This window comes from Chlamydotis macqueenii, chromosome 2 (genome assembly GCF_036417535.1).
Source record: "Chlamydotis macqueenii isolate bChlMac1 chromosome 2, bChlMac1.mat, whole genome shotgun sequence".
Lineage (NCBI taxonomy): Eukaryota > Metazoa > Chordata > Aves > Otidiformes > Otididae > Chlamydotis > Chlamydotis macqueenii.
In genome coordinates this window covers 42,605,821-42,628,168 of record NC_141557.1, presented here as the reverse complement: position 1 = coordinate 42,628,168, position 22,348 = coordinate 42,605,821, and the positions used below count along the sequence as shown (strand labels likewise).

General features: G+C 38.7%; 1 protein-coding gene across 1 annotated transcript in view; it reads right to left on the bottom strand.

The window, feature by feature from the left end:
- The window catches only part of RBMS3 (RNA binding motif single stranded interacting protein 3), a 723,800-nt gene that overhangs the window by 502,802 nt on the left and 198,650 nt on the right, over nt 1–22,348 (bottom strand). The window contains exon 4 of the mRNA XM_086742736.1: nt 3,303–3,476. Coding sequence (XP_086598862.1) covers nt 3,303–3,476 — 174 coding nt within the window. The remainder of the gene's footprint in view (nt 1–3,302; nt 3,477–22,348) is intronic.

Sequence of the window (22,348 nt, the reverse complement as noted above, 5' to 3'; positions counted from 1 at the left end):
GGTAATGGTTTCAAAATAGAAGGAGGTAGACTTAGACTAGATAAAAGGAATAAATTTTTTTACAATGTGGGTGGTGAAACACTGGCACAGGTTGCCCAGAAAGGTGGTGGAGGCCCCATCCCTGGAAACATTCAAGGCCAGGCTGGATGAGGCTCTGAGCAACCTGATCTGGTTGGAGATGTCCCTGCTCCTTGCAGGGGGTTTGGTCTAGATGACCTTTGAAGGTCCCTTCCAACCCAAACCATTCTAAGATCATATACTTTGTAACAGGCATCTACCACATTATTACTCATATTTGTATATACAGATCCTACAGGGTATCTTTCCTCCCAGTACAGCTAGGAGAAGATAGCATCTTCTTGTTTGCTCAAAAATCGCATTGCACTGTTGACTGGGATGATATGTAGTCTTTTTTTTTCCCCCTTAGATATCTCCAAAAGCTGAAAAATTACTCTGTTTAAACAAACTTCCTGTTCTTGTATTTCCTAGGGTGGAAAGACTGCATTTAATCAATGATTGCAGCACTATGGAAGAGCGATGTAGAGTGTGCTCCCAGACAAAATAAAATAAAAACCCCAACTTTGGCTGAGACATATTTTGCATGACCAGTCAGAGTCATAAAGGTCTCTTAACATTGCACTTTGTATGCAATGCAATGTTAAGAGATGCATTTTTTCTTTCATTTAGGAAAAAAAAAATAACTAGAGGATTTTAATTTCTTTTTATATATATTTGGCCCAATTAATGCGATTCTTTTTTTGTCTCCTACAGCTTTTCTCCAAACAGTAGAAAAATCCAAAGCTTTTCTCTTGTCTCCCTCTCCAGGGACTAATATCTTTAAGTACTTCAAGGTCAGATCCAACTCCCTGACATTTGTATGCCTTGAACTTGCAAAGCACTCACAAACACATACAAGTTTGTTAGCCTCCAAAGCATCGAGAAACTACAATGATCTTTAGACATAATCCATGTGAGAGGTTTTGCAGAAACAGCTTCATACAGCAATAAAAGCTACAGCTTGTGCTGGTGAACCTGCGTCGGACGAGGGCAAATAAAATCCTCTGAAGTATAGTAGATATCCAGTTGAGCATGTTACACTGGGAAGATTCACAAATAAAGGATCTCCTCCGTGTCCAGACTTTATTGTTGCTATTTGCATAGAAGTGTTGGTTTGAGCCCAGATTAAACAAACCCAAATTAGAAACATGAACCAGACTAATTTTAACTTTATCATATACACTGCAACAGATATTCAAGCAAGTATTAAGGCACTGTTCTCTCTTGGAAAACTTTACCCTCAGCTGATGCTGCAGGAGGGAGGAGCTGAGTTTGCTGGAGGGCCTTGCCCAGGCCCTGCTTATGGCCTCACCCTCAGAGGGTGCAGAAGTAGGGAAGGTACAGAAAAAGTATACGATCACAGTGGTAGGCACTGCAATGGCAGGTAACCTGTTACAGCTTCTTACCACCAGCCAAGGAAATCAGTCCAGTTATCTGCTGAGTAGCTCCTCAGATGAGCAGGAGCCAAGAAATGTGCAAAGTTTTCTAAAGAGTTGAACCCAGAGACACAGAGGGCAGGACTAAGTGAACAGTCTGCACAAAGGTTTATGCAACTGCAGCTATTCTGAAATCTCTACTTCCCAGCAATCAGCTAAACAGACTTCCAGACTGAAGTATTGTTTTCAACAACTACATATTAAAGTGCTCAAAAAAACCCCCCAAATATCATACAGGTAAAGCAATTCTAGTTGAGGTACCATCAACTTTAGTCTAAACAAAGGAAAGAGGAATTGTGGAATTAGCCTAAAAAAGACTCCTGTGCCCTGACTGACATTTTAATTCATATAGATACAAAGATGTCTCCATTTTTAAACCACCTTACAGGCAGTATAGCATTCTTCTTGTATACTCTGTTGCTATGTAGAGGCAAAGCCTGACTCACAGAGAGGGTAGTGTTTATTCTAAATGATCAAAGTTAAGGAGCAGCTAATGGCTCGAATACCAACAGTTTAAGTTAAATTAAGCTGCACAGGGACTCTTTTTGAGCGATCATTCTAAATAAGGAAAATATCTGTGCCCTTCTGATGCCAAATACTGTTTTCTCCCTCACAACAGGTTTTATCATTTTCAATTACATTGTAATGGAATCGAGCAAACAGCAGAATTCAGAGAGATGTTTAATTCACTCTGAGATCTCACCACCTCAGAAAAAGAGATAAGATTTTACAAATTTATTCCCCTCCTTTATTTCAATTACCATGTTAGTGCTTCAGAAAATTCCTAACCCAAACTTCTGGCCAAAAGCCTGTTGGCAGGTAAGATAGCAGATCTAAATCAAATCACAAAGATCTTGCAATAAGATTACATAGCACAATTTCCACTCTGTAAATACTGCACTTCCCCCTGTTTTCCTACTGAAATTCACTATAGGAAGACAAAACTTCATTACATGACAGGATGTTAAGATAGTATGTTCTTTAAGAAGTTCTAATAATATCCAAAGCTAAGTTCAAATCCAACATTAAAACAACAAAGTGTAGAGTAGGGAAAAAGGAAGATTGCTTACACTAATGAGGTCTTCCCCAGTTAACTCTCTCAGAGTCTTTCAAAATCAGAAACTAGAAGAACGAAGGGGCTCTGCTATAAGCAGTCTGCTACACCAATATGACAAAAACCACCATCAGCCTTCAGTTGTGACCCTTTCATGGTTGTCAAATTAAAACACACAACAACAGTGAGCCCCCCTCCCCATTCTTTTTGGCCACCAGTTTATGCAAATTACAGAAGACCAGTAGTCTTTGCCTAGCAACAAGATTGCGTGTTCACTACTGATCACATTAATGATGAAGTAGTGAGCATTAACAAATCTAATGGTGGGAAGAGATGCTCTCCTTCACTGACTCATCCATACAATTTTAAATCTCTGAAATAGAAAGAATAATTCATTCATCTAATAGACTCACTAGAAACAGAAAAGAAGCCATCAATAATACTGCTTTCCAGCCCACATCCCTGACACTGAAACCCAGGCACAGAACAGTAATTTCCTGCGAGGAGAAGGATTGCTAAATGTACAAAAATATATGTATTTCTACTGAGCTATGAAACTTTCACATTTGCTTACATCTTAGACTCATTCTAATATTTTCTAGAGTTACAGTTAGTACACATGAGCTGTTCTGACTGCCGTGGGACACAAAGAGCGCTGGCAAAGTGTGCTGAACTGTCAGCCCCTGAGCGCCTCCATCTCCCAGGGAATCATACAGCTCATTCAGGTAACTGCAAAAAACGTTATAATTACTTACAGCAGGATGTCCAGCACAGTAGGTGTAGCTAGCATGGGACTGGTAGTGCAAGCTTGCTCTTGGAAAGGTGTATGTATTCCAAGCAGGTTGGCTGCTATTCCACTGGGAGCTAAAGCCAGGGCTCATGGTCACTCTCGATTTACTGTTTTGGTACGTTCTCACTGTGGAGCTGGACTATCAAAAAAGAAAGAAATGCAATGTAAAAATAGCTTTTAGGGTAGAATACAAACAATTCAGCTACACATCATCATTGTGCATATACATACTGCCACACAGTCTGAAACAAACTTGAATGTTTCCTGTGAGGAACTGGGAAAAGCAAAAAACTGATTTCTTCAAAGATATCAGTGAAACAGCTATGTCACTGTAACGTCCAAAAGAAAGACTGATGACTGGGATGTAAATCAAATGGGCAATGGATAAGTGATAGAGGTAAGCGGATGTTCTGAAAATGTGTAGAGGGTGCAATCTTAGAAGATTAATGCTTGAAACTTCCATATTTATTTATTACAATGAACTACATATTGGCATTTATTAAGCTCCTGATCAGCTATGTCCATTTTACAGTAAATGGCAATTTAGGGTGTCACGCTCGGAATGCCCATTATCGTCTCTGGGTGCATGCCAGGGGGTAGGGCTAAACTTCTCAGAATCAGCTCTGCATTCAGGTTCGCAAGACAACAGGAGTTGGCTTGCAAGATAACGGGAAGCCATTGTTCGGGTGGTGACAATGTTGAGACAAATATTCGACACAGTCTTTTACACAGGGACAATATTTAGATATACTTCTAAAGGCCTTGAAATCCCACCTAGTGGCTAGGTAAGGCCAAGCCCTTACAAAGCTACCTCAACATTGCAAATATGTAACCTTCTAAACCAATTATAAAACTTCGTGACATTTTTAATTACTTAAATGCAAACAAAAAAACTTAAAAATCTTAAATTCATTTTTTAAAAGTTAATTCAATAATTTCATCAAAAAGTAACACAGACTATGGATATGCAATTAATAATTTTCATCCTTTCTGGTTTTCTCACATTTTGCTTTTTTTTAAGTGAAATTTTCTGCTTCTACTCCTCTTTTTATAAAAAATATTCCTAATAAATGCTTGCACTGATAGGGGTGTTTTATTAGGGTGGAAAAAAAAATAAAAAGAGTACAAGATGCATTAGAAGTGGATGCATTTTTAGCAGATATTTAGGTTGATCTTCAAAGACATGCAAATGTACTTTTCCCTCCATAGTCTGTTCTGCATTTGGGTTTTGCTTGCTTTCTTTTTATTCGCAAAGGTGCTCTCAATACCCTACGCAAATTTACACCAACTAATTGCAATTATTATAAACCTGAATTTTTTTTTAAAGCATCAAATTCACAGTGACCTTAGTAATACAGTGTGAAAGCTTGAGAAATATGAACACAAATAGTATTTCTTAGAAATGCTTTCAAAAGTCACTGTTAGTAAATTGATGCTATCAATTTCAAAAGCTATATTCAAAAATGATGCTGCATTTATTTTTACCCTCCTTTCAAAGACAACTTTTATACACAATCTATGTAGCATTAACCAAATATCAATATGGGCCACCGTTGAACAAGGTGTTTCACACGGTCCAAGACAATCCATACCCTGAAGTGCTTACAAGATAAATGAGAAGGTCAGGGAAAGGATGAAAGAGCAGAGTCTGGTGCAGAAGCAGAGAAAACAGCTTGGTAAACACAACTTTTGGTTTCATTTCAATGCTTCAGCTCAATTACACTGGGAGAGGATTAGTGAAATGGAAGGAAAAGGGGACAGAGAGAAGATAAACAAAAATGTTTCAAGGACACATTCTAGCTATAAAATATATACCCTGTATAATGTTTCCAATTTTTAATACTGTATTTAGATGAGCCGGTTACAGAAACTTCAGGCCATGCTGGCATCGGCTGAACGTGCCCTCTTTATTTCATTTAATTTTCAAAAGTTGAAGTACACAAAGTTTGCCTCGGTTATCAATTGCTGTATAAACTTGAAGTTCAAGCAAAGGCCAAGCGACTTCCTGCGTGTGTTTATTTCCTGCGCCGCCGATTAGGAAGCCTGAAAAGAGCAGTTTCCGCTCACCAGTTCTCAATATCTCGCCAGATTCGCCTCCCGCCCCCACCCCTAAGCGAGGGATTCCTGCGGTGTGATTTCTAAGGATTTAACTTACGACTAGCTGAACACAAAGCGTATGAATGAACACTAAAACCCACACTAAACTCTCATTAGTCACTGTGTGTGACAAGTGGTTACTTTGTTCTTACAAAAGGCTTTAGGGGGAAAAAAAAAAATCTGCCCCTACAGTTAAAGGGGCTTATTTGAAATAAATCTTTTTGTATGAATTTAAATCATGACAAATCAAAGGAAAGAGGCTATGGCTACATCTAGAAGAAACTGATGGGTTTAAATGTTTTTTTTTTCTTTTTTTTTCTTTTTTTTTTCCTTCCCCTTTTACCCTCTTTCCCCAAGGAGCAGAAACTGCATTTTCTTTCTTTTGACGTATTACTTATCTTTCAGATCACTCCTCAAAGACAAATCTCTCTTTCTGGGCCCTGGTATACTTGCTTCTAAATGAGATGAAGGCTAGGTTTTGTTTTGGACAGACCAAGTAGGTTTTTAGCCATAATGTACTTCTCTGTGTACATTTTCCCCCTTTATAAACATCAGGTATTCAAGTGTGGCTGCTTATTAACTCCTCTTGAGGAGTTCATCCCCAGCTGAATATTCTGTGAATATTGAGGTGCTGTATCCTAACAATAGTTTCGCTCTTTCCTATTATTTCTGATGGGTTTCTGCATTGTATGGACCAGTGGAAAATATCTGTGGCTGATGGGATGTGAAGATGCATTGTCAGCTGTGATAATTGTTACTTGATTATTTTCACTATGGCAGCAAACTCCACTACCATAAAGAGAGATGTACTAGTAGCACTATACAGACGCGCACAATACCTGTTCCTGTATTAGAGAACAGGAGCAAAAATAAGCCTGTTTTTTGAACAGCATGCCTCAGATGCTGAAAAACCTTCTGCCTGTTGACTGAGTTTTGTTCCGTGCTTGTGCACTACACAAAACTCCTTTCCGTATCTGCTATCATGCTGGAGGCACAGGTCAGCCCCAGTACTAAATCCAGGCCCAGAGATAAGCCCCTCTGGCCCCCTTCTCCTCCTCCACCCAGCTCCCACCTCACAGCAGGAGCATCAGAAGCAGTGAGCTATTCAGACCGTCAAGGCTGTGCCGGGTGTCCTACCCACGCAGGTCACTCAGGACACAGGGGCGGAAAGCGAGACCCCACGTATCCCACTCCCCCTTAGGGTGGTCAGGCAGCTGTGGGAAGAAGGTCACTGCAAGGAGAGATGGCTTTGTAGGGGGGCAAATATCTCTGACCCGATAAAAGCTTCTCTCTTTCTGCTGGCTTACCTCCAGAAACAAAACAGAAAGAAACAAAAGTCAATGAAGATAGTCCCAGGATGATTAGCTTTGAAATCTTGAAGCTATCCGGGTTGTCAGCCAGAAAAGAGAGACATCTGCACCACCAGCCACCAAGTCCCGGGACAGCCTCTCACCTAAGGTGGCTGGGGAACTAAGATGTTGAGATCAGGGACCCCAAAAATCGACCTCTTGAATTCAAGGTGCCCTCTGAACAACAAAACACTGCACATCTCTGCAGCCTTCCCAGCTCAGCGCAGAGGTGCCTGATGGAAAGATGCTGGGCCAACTGGTGCAGCTTCTGGGGAAAAATGGTGCCCTGAGGGCAGGCTCCTGGACACTGGCAGCACGGGGTGCAGGGTGGCCCCTATGAGGAGCAGCCAGGGCTGCCCCGTGCCAGACACAGCTGGATCCAGCCAACCCACCGCAGGGCATGGCTGAGCCCCTCAGCCAAGATGGTGGCACCCCTGGGAAAATGTATTTAAGAAAGGGCACAACACTGCCTGGGAGTGAGGAAAAAAGTGAGAAACATCCCTGCGAGCACCCAGGGGAGAGCAGGAGGAGGGTGAGGAGGCTCCCCTGGAGAGCCTGCCTGGAGCAGGCACGCCGGGACAGGATCCGTGGAGGATGCTGTGATGGAGGAGGTAGATATGTCCTGAAGGAACTGTGGCCCACGCTGGAGCAGGGGAAAAACTTGCAGAGCAGGAGAGAGGAGCTGTTATTCCCCATCTCCCTGCACCACTAGAGCTGAGGAACAGGCACAGGGTCAGGAACGGAGGAGTGAAGCTAAGCCTGGGAAAAAGGGCCAAGGGAGAAAGGTATTGTCTTAATTTGTCCTTGCTTCTCACTTTATTTTAACTGGCAATAAATCAATTTTCCCCAAGTAGAGTCTGGTTTTGCCTGTGACAGTAATTGCTAAGTGATCTCCCCGTCTTTATCTTGACCCCACGAGCTCTTCTACTTTATTTTCTGCCCCGTTTTGTTGAGAATGAGAAGCAAAAAAGCAGCTGGGTGGGTATCTGGCAACCAGCAAAGGTCAGCCCACCACAAACGAGCATGTTTTGTGGCACACAAGCTTTAAGATTTGAAAGTGCATCTATTTCCCTCTAACTCTATCGATTCCTGCAGTAAAAGGTATCACCTCTCACTATAGCCGTCTTATTTATATCTCTTCGGTTGTCAATGGTAGACCACTGATGCCACTCCTAGAAAAATCTGATCAGCTTTTCTCAGAAAACTTCTGCATAAAATTATCAGATCACAACAAAACAGAGCTGTTCCCTTCCTGGCTAAGTTTTGCCAGAAATAACAACTATTACGAAGCTAGGGGAGAACTTTCTTTTCCTTGAATAAGTCACTCCAGTACCTTTATACCCTAAAGGTCTGATGCAATCTAAAATTGAGATAAGTAAAATTTAAATATCTCAGCATATTTTAAAACATGATGACCCTTTTTTCTGTGTCTTAATTTCTCTGACTTATAAGTATGGATAATCTTACTCTGAAACTTCTAAGCAAACCTTTTCTTCATGTTTGTAAAAGTTTTGACATTTTTGGACATAAGCATAAGTGAAGTGCAAAGTATTATTAGTATTATTACTATTTCTTGAGCTTAACTGCTTTCAGTTCTTAGTTCTTTTAATAGCTGATGTGTGAAGTCTAACAGTGGAAAAAATAGAACATAGTATTTATGGAGCACTTTTTATCTTCAAAGTGCTGTGCAAATGTTAAATGGTGGCAAAATTTTTGACTGGTGCAACATTTCCAACTTTTAAAGCAGTTTGTAGTAGATGTAAGAACTAGCAGCCACTCCTGTCTCTTTATATACGAATAAAGCACACCCTTTGACAAGGACATTAAGCAACAGAAATAGTTCTGACGTAGCCATAGTCTTCACGTCGTCACACCCGTGCTCTCCACTCTTTGCAATACAGCATCATCATGCAGCAAATTAACAGGAAAAATATGTGCTAATTCTGAAATTCTGCATCATGCCAAATGCAAGAACGACTACATCTATCAGACACCCTTCTGCCAACTATTCCAAAATGCTGTCATTATTATTTGCTTTGGCACTCCAAGAGAAGAGAGAGGCTCAAATATTCTGCTCTATGTTACCTCTCTACTTGCATTGACTTAAAAAAAAAAAAAGACAAGTGGGACTAAAGAGGTGTAAATAACATCTGAATTCAGCCTCCTACTACCTCATCTTTTAAAAGCAACTTCCCAGTGCTACAACGTCATCTTCTTAGCCCACACAATTTGAGCTGTCTCCAGTCCTTTGGATTTTGATTACAGAATGATTCTGTTTTCAGCTGCATCTTCTGGGTGTTTATGTGAAAGGAATTGTATTTGAAAGGGTGTCTCTCCTCTTCCCCCTATCCTTTCATGGGATTTAACATCCCTTATTTTGGATGTCAAAATGATTTCAGGGATTGGGAAAGGTCAAGCAGAGAAACTGCCATTCTGGATATCCTGCTTGCAGGAACTCTATATGCCTGTATTTGCATCAGACCGGGATGCAAAGCACAGTCCTATGCTCTTAAAAGTTTGGACGCTTTACAAAATACTACTGTTCCCACAGAAATCAAAGTTTTCCTATAACCTGCAGAAGTCAGAAATGAAAAAGCTGCTCTGGAACATTATTGCATGAGCTAAAATGATGTATTTGTTTTCTTGCTCAAAGGAAATATGAAACTGGGAAACCAAATCTGAAGTTAGCTCATCACAAAATCCACCTGAGAGACCTTAAAGATTGCGGTAATTGTGAAATTGAAGAACGAGGGTGTTTTTTTCTTTTTGGTTTGTTATGAAAACTAAACATGGAAGATACTCCAGACTTTTTATTTTCAATAGCAGGAAAGAGGAATTTTGTGCTACTACTTTTCCCAACATTATCTTTCACTATAGCTTGCAAATGTTTTACAGTCTAGAACCAGATTCCATCTGTTCCAGTAAGAACTGAACTCTTAATGTTTGGCCACTGCAGATTTTTAGTTTATCAAGTATATCTGCTAAGCTTTATGAAAAAAACTTCAGAGGCATGATCAAATTTAAGAGAAACATTGCTTTTCCAGACACGGGACTGAAACTCAATATGCTGTACCTGGAAAAACAGGATCAACTGAGAGAAATATCATTCCACTGAAACCACAGAGAAATGATGAGGCTGCATTTCATAGCTTGGCATAGACGTAAGGCTATAGCTCGTTCAGTGGGTCCAAAAGGGCTGAGTGCTAGCCCACATCATGCCAAAACCCAGGGTGTTCAGCCCACCTGCCCCCTCTGGTAGGTGGGGAGGAATGTTCTCTGTAAGCTAGCTTTGCTCAGCAGGCTCCCTGCAAACAGGACAAAGGGGACCCAGGCCTGCAGGACACAACCAGCACAGTTGAATTGCTTAGAGCTGGGGCCCAGAGGAATGCTAAGCTGAGAGGCTCTTTAGGGTAGGTCAAAAATATCTAAATAACTCTTGAGGAATGTATTCTAGAAAAAGAGTTTGCCACTCATTGTTATTTTTCCCCAGAGTTATGCCTTGAAAACAAAATAGATATGTTTTTCACACTTTCTGGTTAGAATTGCTGTCATTTCCAGTGACTCAACACTGTAATTCATGTTGTACTTTTAACTGTTACTTGAATCCTAAGAGCATTTTATTTTTCCTAGGCAAAGTATGAAACATTGCTCTTGCAGTTACAGAGAGTGAGCAGGGAGCTGAAAAAAAATGAAGGCCTTCATGGTTTGAGGAAAAGGCCATGAAGGGTCTGGTTTTCTCCTGTCTTATCATCCACGTCAGCGCCAAGGGGCAAAGAATTAGCAACAAGAGACAGGGAAGTGACAATCCAGGTTAAAGCCTTGAAGTTTCTTGGTGACCTGTGTGGAAGACCTAGGTATAATCAAAAGTTGCTGTTACCTGATGGTTCTCTAGGCAACGGGCTGCTGGGTTTCAGTCAACTTCTACACACATGCACCTCTGAAAAAGCATTACCACCACCAGTATCTCAACAGGCAAGCTCAGGGCAAAGACCAAGTAAAAGTCACAAGATACGCTCCTGTGCTTCAAAATAGTTTCTCCAGAATAAGAAAAGGAATTCTGCATGCATAACAGAAACTTGTATTGGTTTTGTTAGCCATGTTGTACCCAGCCATGGGGAACAGGGACACTCCTGCCCCTGGACTGCTCATTTGTATGTCTTCCTTCCGCAAAAGGAAAAGTGAAGGAAGATTTTTCAAAGGGTATTTTTATGTTTATCTTTGTTAGGTTATTTGAAAAAAGTAAACAGGCATTAAAAAGCATGTTGTTAGATGGGATTCTTATTGGTTTAGCTTAACTCTTTAATTTAGGTTTGAATTTGTGAGTATCTTGACTCCAAGTCCCCTCTTCCCTCCTCCTCCGCCTCCTTCACTTTGAAAGGAGTAAGGGCACGTCAAAGTTTCTTCTGTTCAGAATATTATTTAGTCAATCTATTGTGAGAAAATTAAGTCATAACAACCTCATAAGGACACCGCATATGACTTTGCAAAGGTAGGTCATTAAGTAGTTATTTTCTGAAAATAAAACACATTGGCATCTGTTACATTTACTCCAGTCTTTTTCATAACACCAAGGTTACAATTTAAAGTAATGAAGTATTATGTTAATCCAAGATGAGCAAGATCTGAGTGTTCCCAGTAAATTCTGGCAAGATAGCACTGGTCAAAACCCCGCCACAGATGACCTGCATGTGTGGCATAGTTCTGATTTCTAAAGAAGTCACTCAAATAAAATAATCACTCAGTCCAATACTCCTATGAATGAACATGCAGCTCATCTATACAGAGTGACTGGAGAAAAGGATGCTCTTCCACCAGGAGCTGGGGAGCACACAAGTCACAGAGGCAAATAATTTGAAGAGGAGGATTTGTGCCAGATAAGAAAGTCTGATGGTGAACACTAATCTTAAGGAAAGTTGTTGATTACATAAAAAACACATCATATTAGGTCTGTGATCTTGGCAGATCTCCAGACTAGTATTTTTACAAGGTCTAATAATTCCTCTCTCATATATATTCCTCTTCTCAGCCTGGAGAAGAGAAGGCTCCGGGGAGACCTGATAGCGGTCTTCCAGTACCTCAAGGGGGCCTACAAGAAAGATGGGGAGAGGCTGTTTAGTAGGGCCTGTTGTGATAGGACGAGGGGCAATGGTTTTAAAATAGTGGGGGGTAGATTTAGATTGGAAATTAGGAAAAAATTTTTTACAATGCAAGTTGTAGAACACTGGAACAGGTTGCCCAGAAAGGTGGTGGAAGCCCCATCCCTGGAAATGTTCAAGGCCAGGCTGGATGAGGCTCTGAGCAACCTGATCTAGTCGGGGATGTCCCTGCTCCTTGCAGGGGGGGTTGGACTAGATGATCTTTGAAGGTCCCTTCCAAACCTAACCATTCTATGATTCTATGATTCTATGATTCTATAACAGTTGCCACTCTCAAAGCCTTTTCTGTAAACTAAACAGCAGTATTTGGAACTTGCAGCATTTCCTTAGTAAAGCAGAGGACACAAAGGGATGCTGCAAAAATAACAAAAAACTGTGTGTTTCCTAGGATCACATTCCCAGGTACAGGGGGCTCTTCTACTAGTTTTGCTGGAAGTCAACAGACCACTTTTACCTACCTCTTATTTTTTCATGTGGACCTATGTATCGCTGACTGAAACACAAATTCAGGAGCTTCACTGATTAATGATTGATTTTAGCATTTACTCTTCTTCTAAACTGGGACTTTTTACAGACAGCTAACAGCTTTTGTGAAACTCATTATTTTTTGATAGTTCGGGGAGAAAAGTAATTATTTCATTAACACTTGAATTCCTTCCCCTTTTACAACACCCAAAGGTATGTTTCACTATGTTCTGTAGTATCTTAATGCTCTTTTCTGATGTATCTGTTTACTAAAAGTATATTGAATTACTCCCTAAACAATACATCAAGCACTATCTTGGATACAAAATTATTTTCCTCACACTAGATCTGTAAAATAGAACTTTTTTTTTTCAGCCAATCCCAAGAGTAATAGCTGGCTGACAATTTAAGCAAGTCTGCAACATTAACCAGTCAGTGCAATCCAGACTCACATACCAGGGAAGAGGAACCAAAAAATGCCTGTGACACAACATCACTTCTACGATCCTACCAAATGAGAAAAAGTCAGATTTCTTTCCTCAGTTGCAGTAGGCAAAGCGTTGATTCCAGCATCGCATGCATATTACAAGTCTACGCATCCACAAAATGCTTGCTTTACTGAATGCAATGCAGTTATGAAATGCAGCTGGCCACTGGGAAGAATTCTATAAATCCTGCAAAGCTACCCAACGTAGCACTCTACAGCTAGCTCGTGTGGATGGACCTGCATACTTTTGTAAACCTCACTGTGGGATTAGGACATTTATCAAAGCTATGATTTCTTTCCTGCAATGTTATATCTATTGTATACCAGGAGTTCTGCAGGTGCATGATTTATCCATCCTGTCATTAGCTACAATACCCTGCAAGCAGTTTTTATTTTGTGGTGGAGAAACAAATACTCCTCCCATAAATTGTTTTACTGCTGATTGGGGAACAGGCTCCTGCTCCCTTGACAATAAACCAGCTTGCTTTCTCTGACCACAGAGTTATAATTTCCACCATAACAATCTGAAGCTCAACACCATTTCTTATGGAATTAAGGAACATAGGGAAAATTATAGCTTACTTCTTTTCAATATCACACCTGAACTCTCATTATCTGTTAAGCGCCAACATATCTGATCACTTGAGGGACGTTACAGACAACACAGTCCCTAAAGATCCACCCGAGGGAACACAGGAGGAGGAAGCAAATGTCGGATAAATCAAACAGACAAAATTCTCTTTTAAAATGAAAATAAAAACTCAATATGGATTTTGTTACTGGGATCAGGATTTGCCAAAGGTTTCAGTTTGGCTAAAAATGTTCAATGAACATTTTAAAAAGCAAAGAAGCAAATTGGATATCCAGGAAATCCAGAAATGAAAAGCGATTTCTTACTCAGTGAAATCATACTCAGACAGGCCTTTCACTCAAATTAAATATTCATGGAACCACATATAATGTATATGACACATTTGAATGTGAAAAGGCTAATATCCTCTGGCTTTTCCAGTACCCAACTAATCCATTAGAAATGTAATAGTCAGTCTAACCGTTCCGTGACTTCAGTAGGAGGTATGAAAAATAAAAGAGAAAGCACAATGAACTAGGAAGAGAAGAAGAAAACAAGAACTAAGACATATCCAAGAATAGCTCTCAGGGTACTTAAAATCAATTTCAACTGCCCCGGATATCTACTGAGTACCAAATACAGAACAGAGGAACATACACACAGGGCAACAGAGTTGCCTAGAAAAGCTGCTTTTTCTTTCCTTAAGCTTTGGGCACTCATGCTGGAGAAGAGAGAGAGAGCATTAACTTATTAAAAGGGATAAGCAAATTATAACTGGGAAGTTGACTATAAGCTATTCGAATTCAGGGTAGCCAAGTGATTTTCCAGGATATATCAATACAAGTTTAGAGATTTCATTAAAAAATAAGTAAATCTCAATGAAAAATGACATTAAAATTCCCAATAGAAAGGACAACAGAAATACCTAAGAGATAGTGTATTAAGGCACAAAAGCTTATGGGATTTTGCTTTGTTTTGTTTCTGTTCCCCTGGGGGACAAAAAAAAACAATGAAAGGCTATGAAAATCCAAACAATTCTGCAGAATATTGACAATTCTGTAGTCTAAACTAGTAGGAAGGAAACATGGGCATCAACAAACAAAAATACTATTAAGGCAATGAAAAACTTAGTGAATATCTGACACGAAGGAAAAAAGCAGCATGAGGTAAGACGTGCTGAAGGTTTGACCATGCAAAGCTTCTCTGGTCTTGCGAGCACAGCATGTAAAATAAGGGACTACTCATGACCTTGAAGTAAACCGTGAGTATAAGCAAACAGATTCCTGACAAAGCTTAGTAGAAACCACTCCTTAAATTAAACACGGTTCTCTTCTGCATATTTGTCTGCTGCATATAAAGCGCTATCCTGTGGCCAGATCATAAAAGAAAACTTCCCTCTGCATAATGTTAATCAAATGTTTCTAAATATATAAAACCACTTTTACTTTTACGTATCAATGTGAATGCAAATAAGCAACATACCCCTCATAGTACTTTTCCTTCAAAATACAAGCCACTCCTTTCATTCTTATCAGCTAACAATCGAGAGTTTTCTTGGCTGACTTGCATTTTGGCCGTGCCACAAGTGTTTCAGATTGGCATTTTACATTCTATGAATCATAGAATCATAGAATGGTTTGGGTTGGAAGGGACCTTCAAAGGTCATCTAGTCCAAACTCCCTGCAAGGAGCAGGGACATCCCCGACTAGATCAGGTTGCTCAGAGCCTCATCCAGCCTAGCCTTGAATGTTTCCAGGGATAGGGCATCTACCACCTCTCTGGGCAACCCGTTCCAGTGTTCTACAACTTGCATTGTAAAAAAATTTTTCCTAATTTCCAATCTAAATCTACCCCCACTATTTTAAAACCATTGCCCCTCGTCCTATCACAACAGGCCCTACTAAACAGCCTCTCCCCATCTTTCTTGTAGGCCCCCTTGAGGTACTGGAAGACCGCTATCAGGTCTCCCCGGAGCCTCAGATTTTTCTGTCCCAGTGCCCAACGGTATGAAGAAGATTCAGATCCTTCCTGTTGAAGTTCAACATCATAAACTTGACAGGGAAAAGGAGGGGAAAAAAAAGAAGGAAAGCTCTGCTTTTGTGTTTCTCCCTGCCATAACCAGAGCCTCCTTTCCTGTCCCCAAACGTTTGTTAAAATGTTAAAATCTAGATTTTAAAATCTAAGTAGAGCTGTCATGTCCAGGCTGCAAGAACCAGAAGAGAGATGAGGAACAGAGACTAAGGACAAGAGAGAAGACGACCAGAAAATACAGCAGAAGGCTAGGAGGATAAACAGATGCTACCCTGTCTCATCTGTGTTTTCTGTTTTGTGTTTTTGAGCCTACTGCTCAAAAGACTAGACATAGAATGAATGCAGATGGAGATTTCTGTCACATTGTTCCCAGCTGGTTTAAAACCTTGGCTTCTCGAGTCAAATCCTTTCTAGAGTTGCTGACTACATTTCCAAAGACTGAGGATGGATAGAATTTTTTACCACTCTATAAGGACACTGGTCTAAAAATGCTAGAGGATTAACAGCAAATTAAACTAATACATTTACCATAGAAATTCCTTTAAAAGGTATATTTTGAATTTCATATTTCTATGTCAGTAGATAGTCTCTTGAGCTCTATGCTTAGAATATACATTTCAGGAAAAATTGCTATATAGCATGTTCATTTGTACATTGTATTTCCTGACACACGTGTGTGTCATAACCTTACAGAAGAAACAGGAAAAAACAGTAATATTAACAAGATTTGTACAGAAGCTTACAACATTAGTTACCCTATTATCTACCAAAACAGTTCAGAATGACTGGTGGGAATATCTTTGAAGATTGCTAAAAGATATTTTTAGAGATATATTATTTGTTCAGTTTAAAATATATTTTTAAAACTCCAAGAATCACCTATACATAGCTTCACTATTATTTAAGTGCAATTTCTAGTATCTAGTGAACTGTTATGTAGCTACTAAGACAGAAAGTTAATGGGTATGGATGTAAAAGAAAATAATCTTGCCTACTATACTTGGAAAAAAAGGATGGTCTCTCACCTAAAAAGGAAATCTATGATTTGGAAGATCAAAAATCACCATTAGCTCTGCAACAGGCTTCTTCTGTGACTCAAACATTTCACAGCTCTTTTTTACTACTTCCTCTTTTGCACCTTTTGCGAGAGGATATGACATCTTCTGTCCATTCATATATGAAGAGCCACATCCTAAATCACCAAATAAACCACCAAATCAAGGGGGTTTTTGTCAGTTTTCGGTTATATAATGAGTACAGAAGCTACTATAATTAGGAATAAACACACCAAAAGATACAAAAGAAACAAAAGACACAGAGAGGTTTCCATTAACTCCCATACATATACATAAGCATAATTAAGTGAAATAAAGAAGAACACAGGCACAATACAGAGGATATTTCCAATGATGTTTAAATCTATTGGCAGAGTAATTTCTTAAGGAAGCTTATAGCAGAACCATGAATTAAGTGGATTTAAGAAAGCCAAAGCACATACAAAAGCAAAGACAAGGGAAGTAAATTTGAGGAGTTGAAATGTAATAATAGAGCTTTGCTCCATCTCATTTATCTACATATATGTAGATAAATAATAATAATGTAGATGGGGGGAAAAATATTGTGAAGATACTCTAATTCACAGAGATAACAAACAGAAGTTGTTACAATTTTGAATATTCTTTTAAAATTTTCTATTTTAAAAGAAATATCTAGAAACATTGATTTGAGGGAAAAAGGTAATTATTTTTTTTTAAACTGGCTGCTGCTAAGATTTTATGTAACAAGGATGAAGAAGGACACAGGAAAAAAGATGCTGCTCTATAGCTTAAATATGGAAGAAAAATTTTACCTCGTATTCTAAAACTAAAATATATTTGGTCTCTAATTTTAGAAATATCTGTTGTAGACAGTCATTATATCCAAATTGTTTGCAGATGCTGCTGCACAACTGAATAGTCACAGTTAAACTGTTGAAATATTTGATGGCATTGTCAACCTGTTAACAAATTAAAAGTTATTAAATAAACACTGAATAGATGCTAATAACACCAGGATCTGAGGCTACCAATTGTTTTTACAGATCTCTCTTTTCATTTTACAGCTCTGTCTCATATAGAAAAATGTGTATTTTCTGTCTAGAGTTAACCTAGTAAGAACTGTTAACTTAGGTAGATAGATCAAATTGACAGAACATGCATAGATATTTTTGCCACTGCCTAGAAAATCTGATTTGAAACAGAAACATTTTAATTCATATCAGATTCTCTAGAGAAATTATTAGTTAATGCAAGCCAATTTAATTAGTTTAGACAAACCTATTTTTATTTTTAAAACTTAATTTTAAGAGGCAGAACATGTTACTCGCAAAAATAAACACTTCATTGTAACCCCAAATTTAAGAAGAAATTTAAAGGAATATAGCTGCTATAAATACAGCAGAATTCAATTATGGTAAGACAAATTTTCAGTAATCATTTGATCTCATGGATCAAATCTAGCTGACCAAAGGATAGCAAACTTAGTAGATGAAGCAGCAGATATTTGTTTGTTTCTTTAACATCAGAATCATACATTTTTACAAGATTCTGCTAAACATTCATCTGCAAACATCTGATAACTTTAGGATATGCCATTCATGTGCTGGACTTGAATTCTGTTCTAGACGCTAAGGTCCCAGAGCATCAAGAGCCTTACGTATATGCATAACTGTAAGCACAGGAGGAAATCTACTGGAGCCCAGAGGATTCATTACAGTACTACAATCAGACACAGATTTTCATTTGAAAGGCTTAAAAATATCTAAGGGAATTGATCCTGCACTGAAGACAAAATTTTTTTTTTGCTTTGCAAGAACAAAAAGATGGAGACTTAGATAGGAAAGTGGGGATTTTGTTGTTTGTTTTAAAAGAGTATAAATCTTCATGATACAGGCTATAAAAGAAAGCTAGTAAGATTAATACTCTCTGGGCAGCATATTCTACTCTTATTATCTGCAGGATATCTTGCACCTTGTTCTGAAGTATTTAGCAGTGGCTCATGGAATAAGAGATGTTTAATGGTCTGATACGGCCTAGCTGCATTGATCACTGTGATACAGCAATCAAAGCCAGAGGGTGCGTATGGCCTTAGTTGATCTTTACAGGAGAATTCCACTATGCGAATCTCTAAAACATATCATCAGATTATTCATTTCTCTCCCTTGTGTATTTCCTTACTTAAAAAAAAAATACAATCAATCAATACAGCCATCATGTAAAATTTCTGAACTTAAGGGAAGTCAATAGTGTTTCTAAGTGGTTGGCAGAACACTGTCTCTGTGTGTATTGGGGTTGCAAGTTGTGAGGAGCCCTAGTGACCTGTTTCTTTTAATAAACTCATTTTTTGAAAAAAACATACACATTCATTATGTTGCCTGCTTCCTGGAGGAAATAATGGTGCAGCTGAGGTCTAGAGACAGAAGACTCAACAACAGGAACAAGTAACTTAAGTATTTCACTGTCTTGCCTCTTCCTTCAATATTCTTCTGTACAAGGATTCTTCTTACTTCTACTTACTTTCTATTAGGGCTAAATTGTTCAAAAGATCAGTCATCCACTGTACCTTTAAAAAAATTCACATTTTTGCATGAAAAATGATGACTGAACATAAAAAAAAAAGGTTGTGTAATTTGTACTTGAACACTTATTTACATTTGCCTTTAAAAATTTAAGAATTTGCAGACAAAGTAGGTGTAAGTAGGCAACTTGCACTTAAATTTGAAATTATGACCAGCTTGAGGCTATTCCTTAAAATTCTGAGTATGTATTTCAGTGTAGCCATGCCTCTTCCATTCCTCTCTTCATTTATTTGCATACATTTCTTGTCAAGCTTTTTTAGCTTCTCTTTATTTAGATATTGTTAATAGTTTAAAAATAGGTCAATATATGAAGAATCCCCATCTTAAAATCTATACCCTTATAATTTGACTCTCAGGAAACAAAAACCACTTTAACGTACAAGATTAAATGAGTAATAAAAGAGTTTGAGGTTTATAATGGCTCACAAAGTATGCAAATCCCTGGCATGAAGTAGTCTACTTTATAAGGAGCACAGGCATCTCAATTGATTTTAAGAGCTGATATAAACTTTTTTTTTCCTTTTGTTTTTTACTTTTTAGGATTGAGTAAGAGAGTTATGCTGAGACAGATACCCATAAATTTATAACATTCTTGAAAAGAGAGATTGTGGATGGTTTTTTTTTATTTACTACAGAAACTTGAATGTATAGGTTGCAGAGTAGCTGCCCTAAGGTTCACTTTGCATTTAAACTAGCAGTAGTAGTAGTAGTAGTACTGTTAAAAGAAAGCAAAACAGTCACAAGGTTGTCCCAGTTGGAAGGATGGGGGAAGTTAACTGGAGAGCAAAATTCATGCTGAAGTCCCAAACTGAGCAGCAGCACTGTGAAAAGGGTTTCAACGAGAAAGTCATCTGCATTGCACCATTACATGCTTCATTGTCACTGCAAAACACAGATGTGTTGCTACTTACTCTCAAACATGTTCTTGTAAGCATGCTCTATTAGCATCTTGTAAAAGTTTAGTATTTGCTTGGAAAAAGCCCTTTTACTGCACTTTGGTAAATAGAAACACCCAGGGATAGTGCTCCTTCCACTTAATAATTGATAACTTTCCCAATGAATGCACAATCTAGGGTTTTCCTTCTTCCCAGTACAACTTGACGTCTACAAAGAGCAACATGTGTTTGTCACCCATTTTTCAAGTACCAGTGAAGAAGGAGGTAATAATGTGGAAAAAAAAATCCACATATTAACTAAACCTGGGTGAAATACTGAAAATTACAAGAAAACAGCTAGGAACACTTACACAGGGACTTTGTTACGCAAAGATTATAAAGAGAGAAACACCATTCTTGCTTAATGATATCTACAAATAAGATTAAGCAATACCGAGAGCTATACAATCATGGGACTCTCCAACCAACATTAACTATTCAATAGATAAAAGCCACTATAGGCCACTGTGAAAATCAGTAAGTTTCTTCTACTGAATGTTCCCTAAAGGTCAGAAAATGACACACTTGGGACACACCCAAGTCACTCTGGGTGTGTTATCAACAATACACACATTTCTTCCTTTTAATGTTACTCTAAGCTAGGGAGAAACAGAAGGAGCTAAGTAGAAGATCTACTTTTTTACTTTTTCTTCTGAGGGGGTGCACTAAAGTATCAGTCTGACGCGAGCAGATGCTGAATCAGTTTTTGCCTGTTGTATCTGAGAGAGAAAGTTGTAGCTGGAGAACACAGTTCAATTGCTAAATTAATATTCACACTGTAGTTCCACATTTCTACCCCAGAATGAAAAAGGTCAGGTCGTGCGGAGAGAGATCTGGGTAGGGAGGAAGCCAACCACTGAAAGGAGAGTGAGGAGAGCTATAGCCATGTTGTGTAGTGCAGAGAGTGGAAAGATCACACAATGAAGCACTTTGACTTCTTGCCAGGTATACCCTGTGAAATGAATTTCAAAATAAAGTTTTAAATTACAGACGGCTTTCCCAAGCCTTTGCTGGCATGAGCACTACTGTGGAAAAGCTGTGACACCAGCAATTAAGGCTAGCAGAGTCTGAGATATTAAGGGAAACTTGTCGAGCAGAACTTAAAATATCTAAATATTTCTCCTAAATATTCACCAAAAGATGAACTAGAAATTGCTTTGGCTCTGCTTGCCTTTAAGTTTGCACCTTCTGGATTTTTTTTGGAAAATATTCATAGACGTTAGTTCAGAACTTCTATAAATATAATACTAATTCATGTCTAAAAGTATCAGGAACAGGGAGGCTAAAGATAGATTTATTTATTTTAAACATAGCATGTGGTGTGCCAGCAACACAGTCCTACAAATTTTATGTTTGTCCTATCTCTCCAAGCAAAACACATTGTGAGCATCTAAACAAAGCTTCTTGAATCCCTCACTTAATGTTTGCAAGGAATGCAGATGAAGAAGTATTTGCCAAAAGAATTAAGTTGATTGAAAGAAAACCCACACGTTTAATGAGTGACAAATAAGGCAGAGTACTTGAGTTCTGTCTTAAATGACCCTCATCCCATAGTAGTACTACCCATTCATGGAAAAAAAAATCCAAACTAATAATTAACATTTTAAAGCGTCATGTAATGTCTGTGCAACTGCTAGTGTCACCATCAGAAGTGACTACTGCAATGAAAAGTGTCATATAATTTTTCTGGAAAACCTTGTAGACTTTTAAAGAAAAGATGTGTTGAATAAATTAGTTCCTGGTACTTAACAGAAAATTATGTTTGTCCTTAATACGTACCATGTACCATCTAATGAGTCAGTTTTAAAGTCAGGCAGAAACAGTTCTACAGTCTCCACTGGACTCCAGTGGCAAAAATTGTTTAGTACCCTTTAACTCCCAACAGAAGATGCAGAAGATATTAAACATAAATGCAAACAAATGGGCTGGCTCCTACTTCCACAAGGTCAATGAAAAAATGTCATTGACACAGTTTCAGGAATTATTTATTTAAAATAAGTCACCCTAATGTACAGTACCCCTCTATTGGCTCCACCAAGCTGCTTGTCACTGTCCCCACCTCCTTAGTCAGCTCTTCTAGGAGAAAGAGGTGGAAGAAAAGATGCCCAAGCCATGCCCTGGCTAACATGAGGTTAAATTCACATAGTTCTAATTTGCTGCAGGAACTATTTCAGCTCTTAGTAAATCTCACAGCTCACAGATCTTGCCTTTTACTTCTCCTGCTGCGTCTAGCGAAGGATTGAGCCCCATAGCTGAATTCTGTGTATCCTTAAAGTTTGAGGATCACAAATTGTAACAGATGTC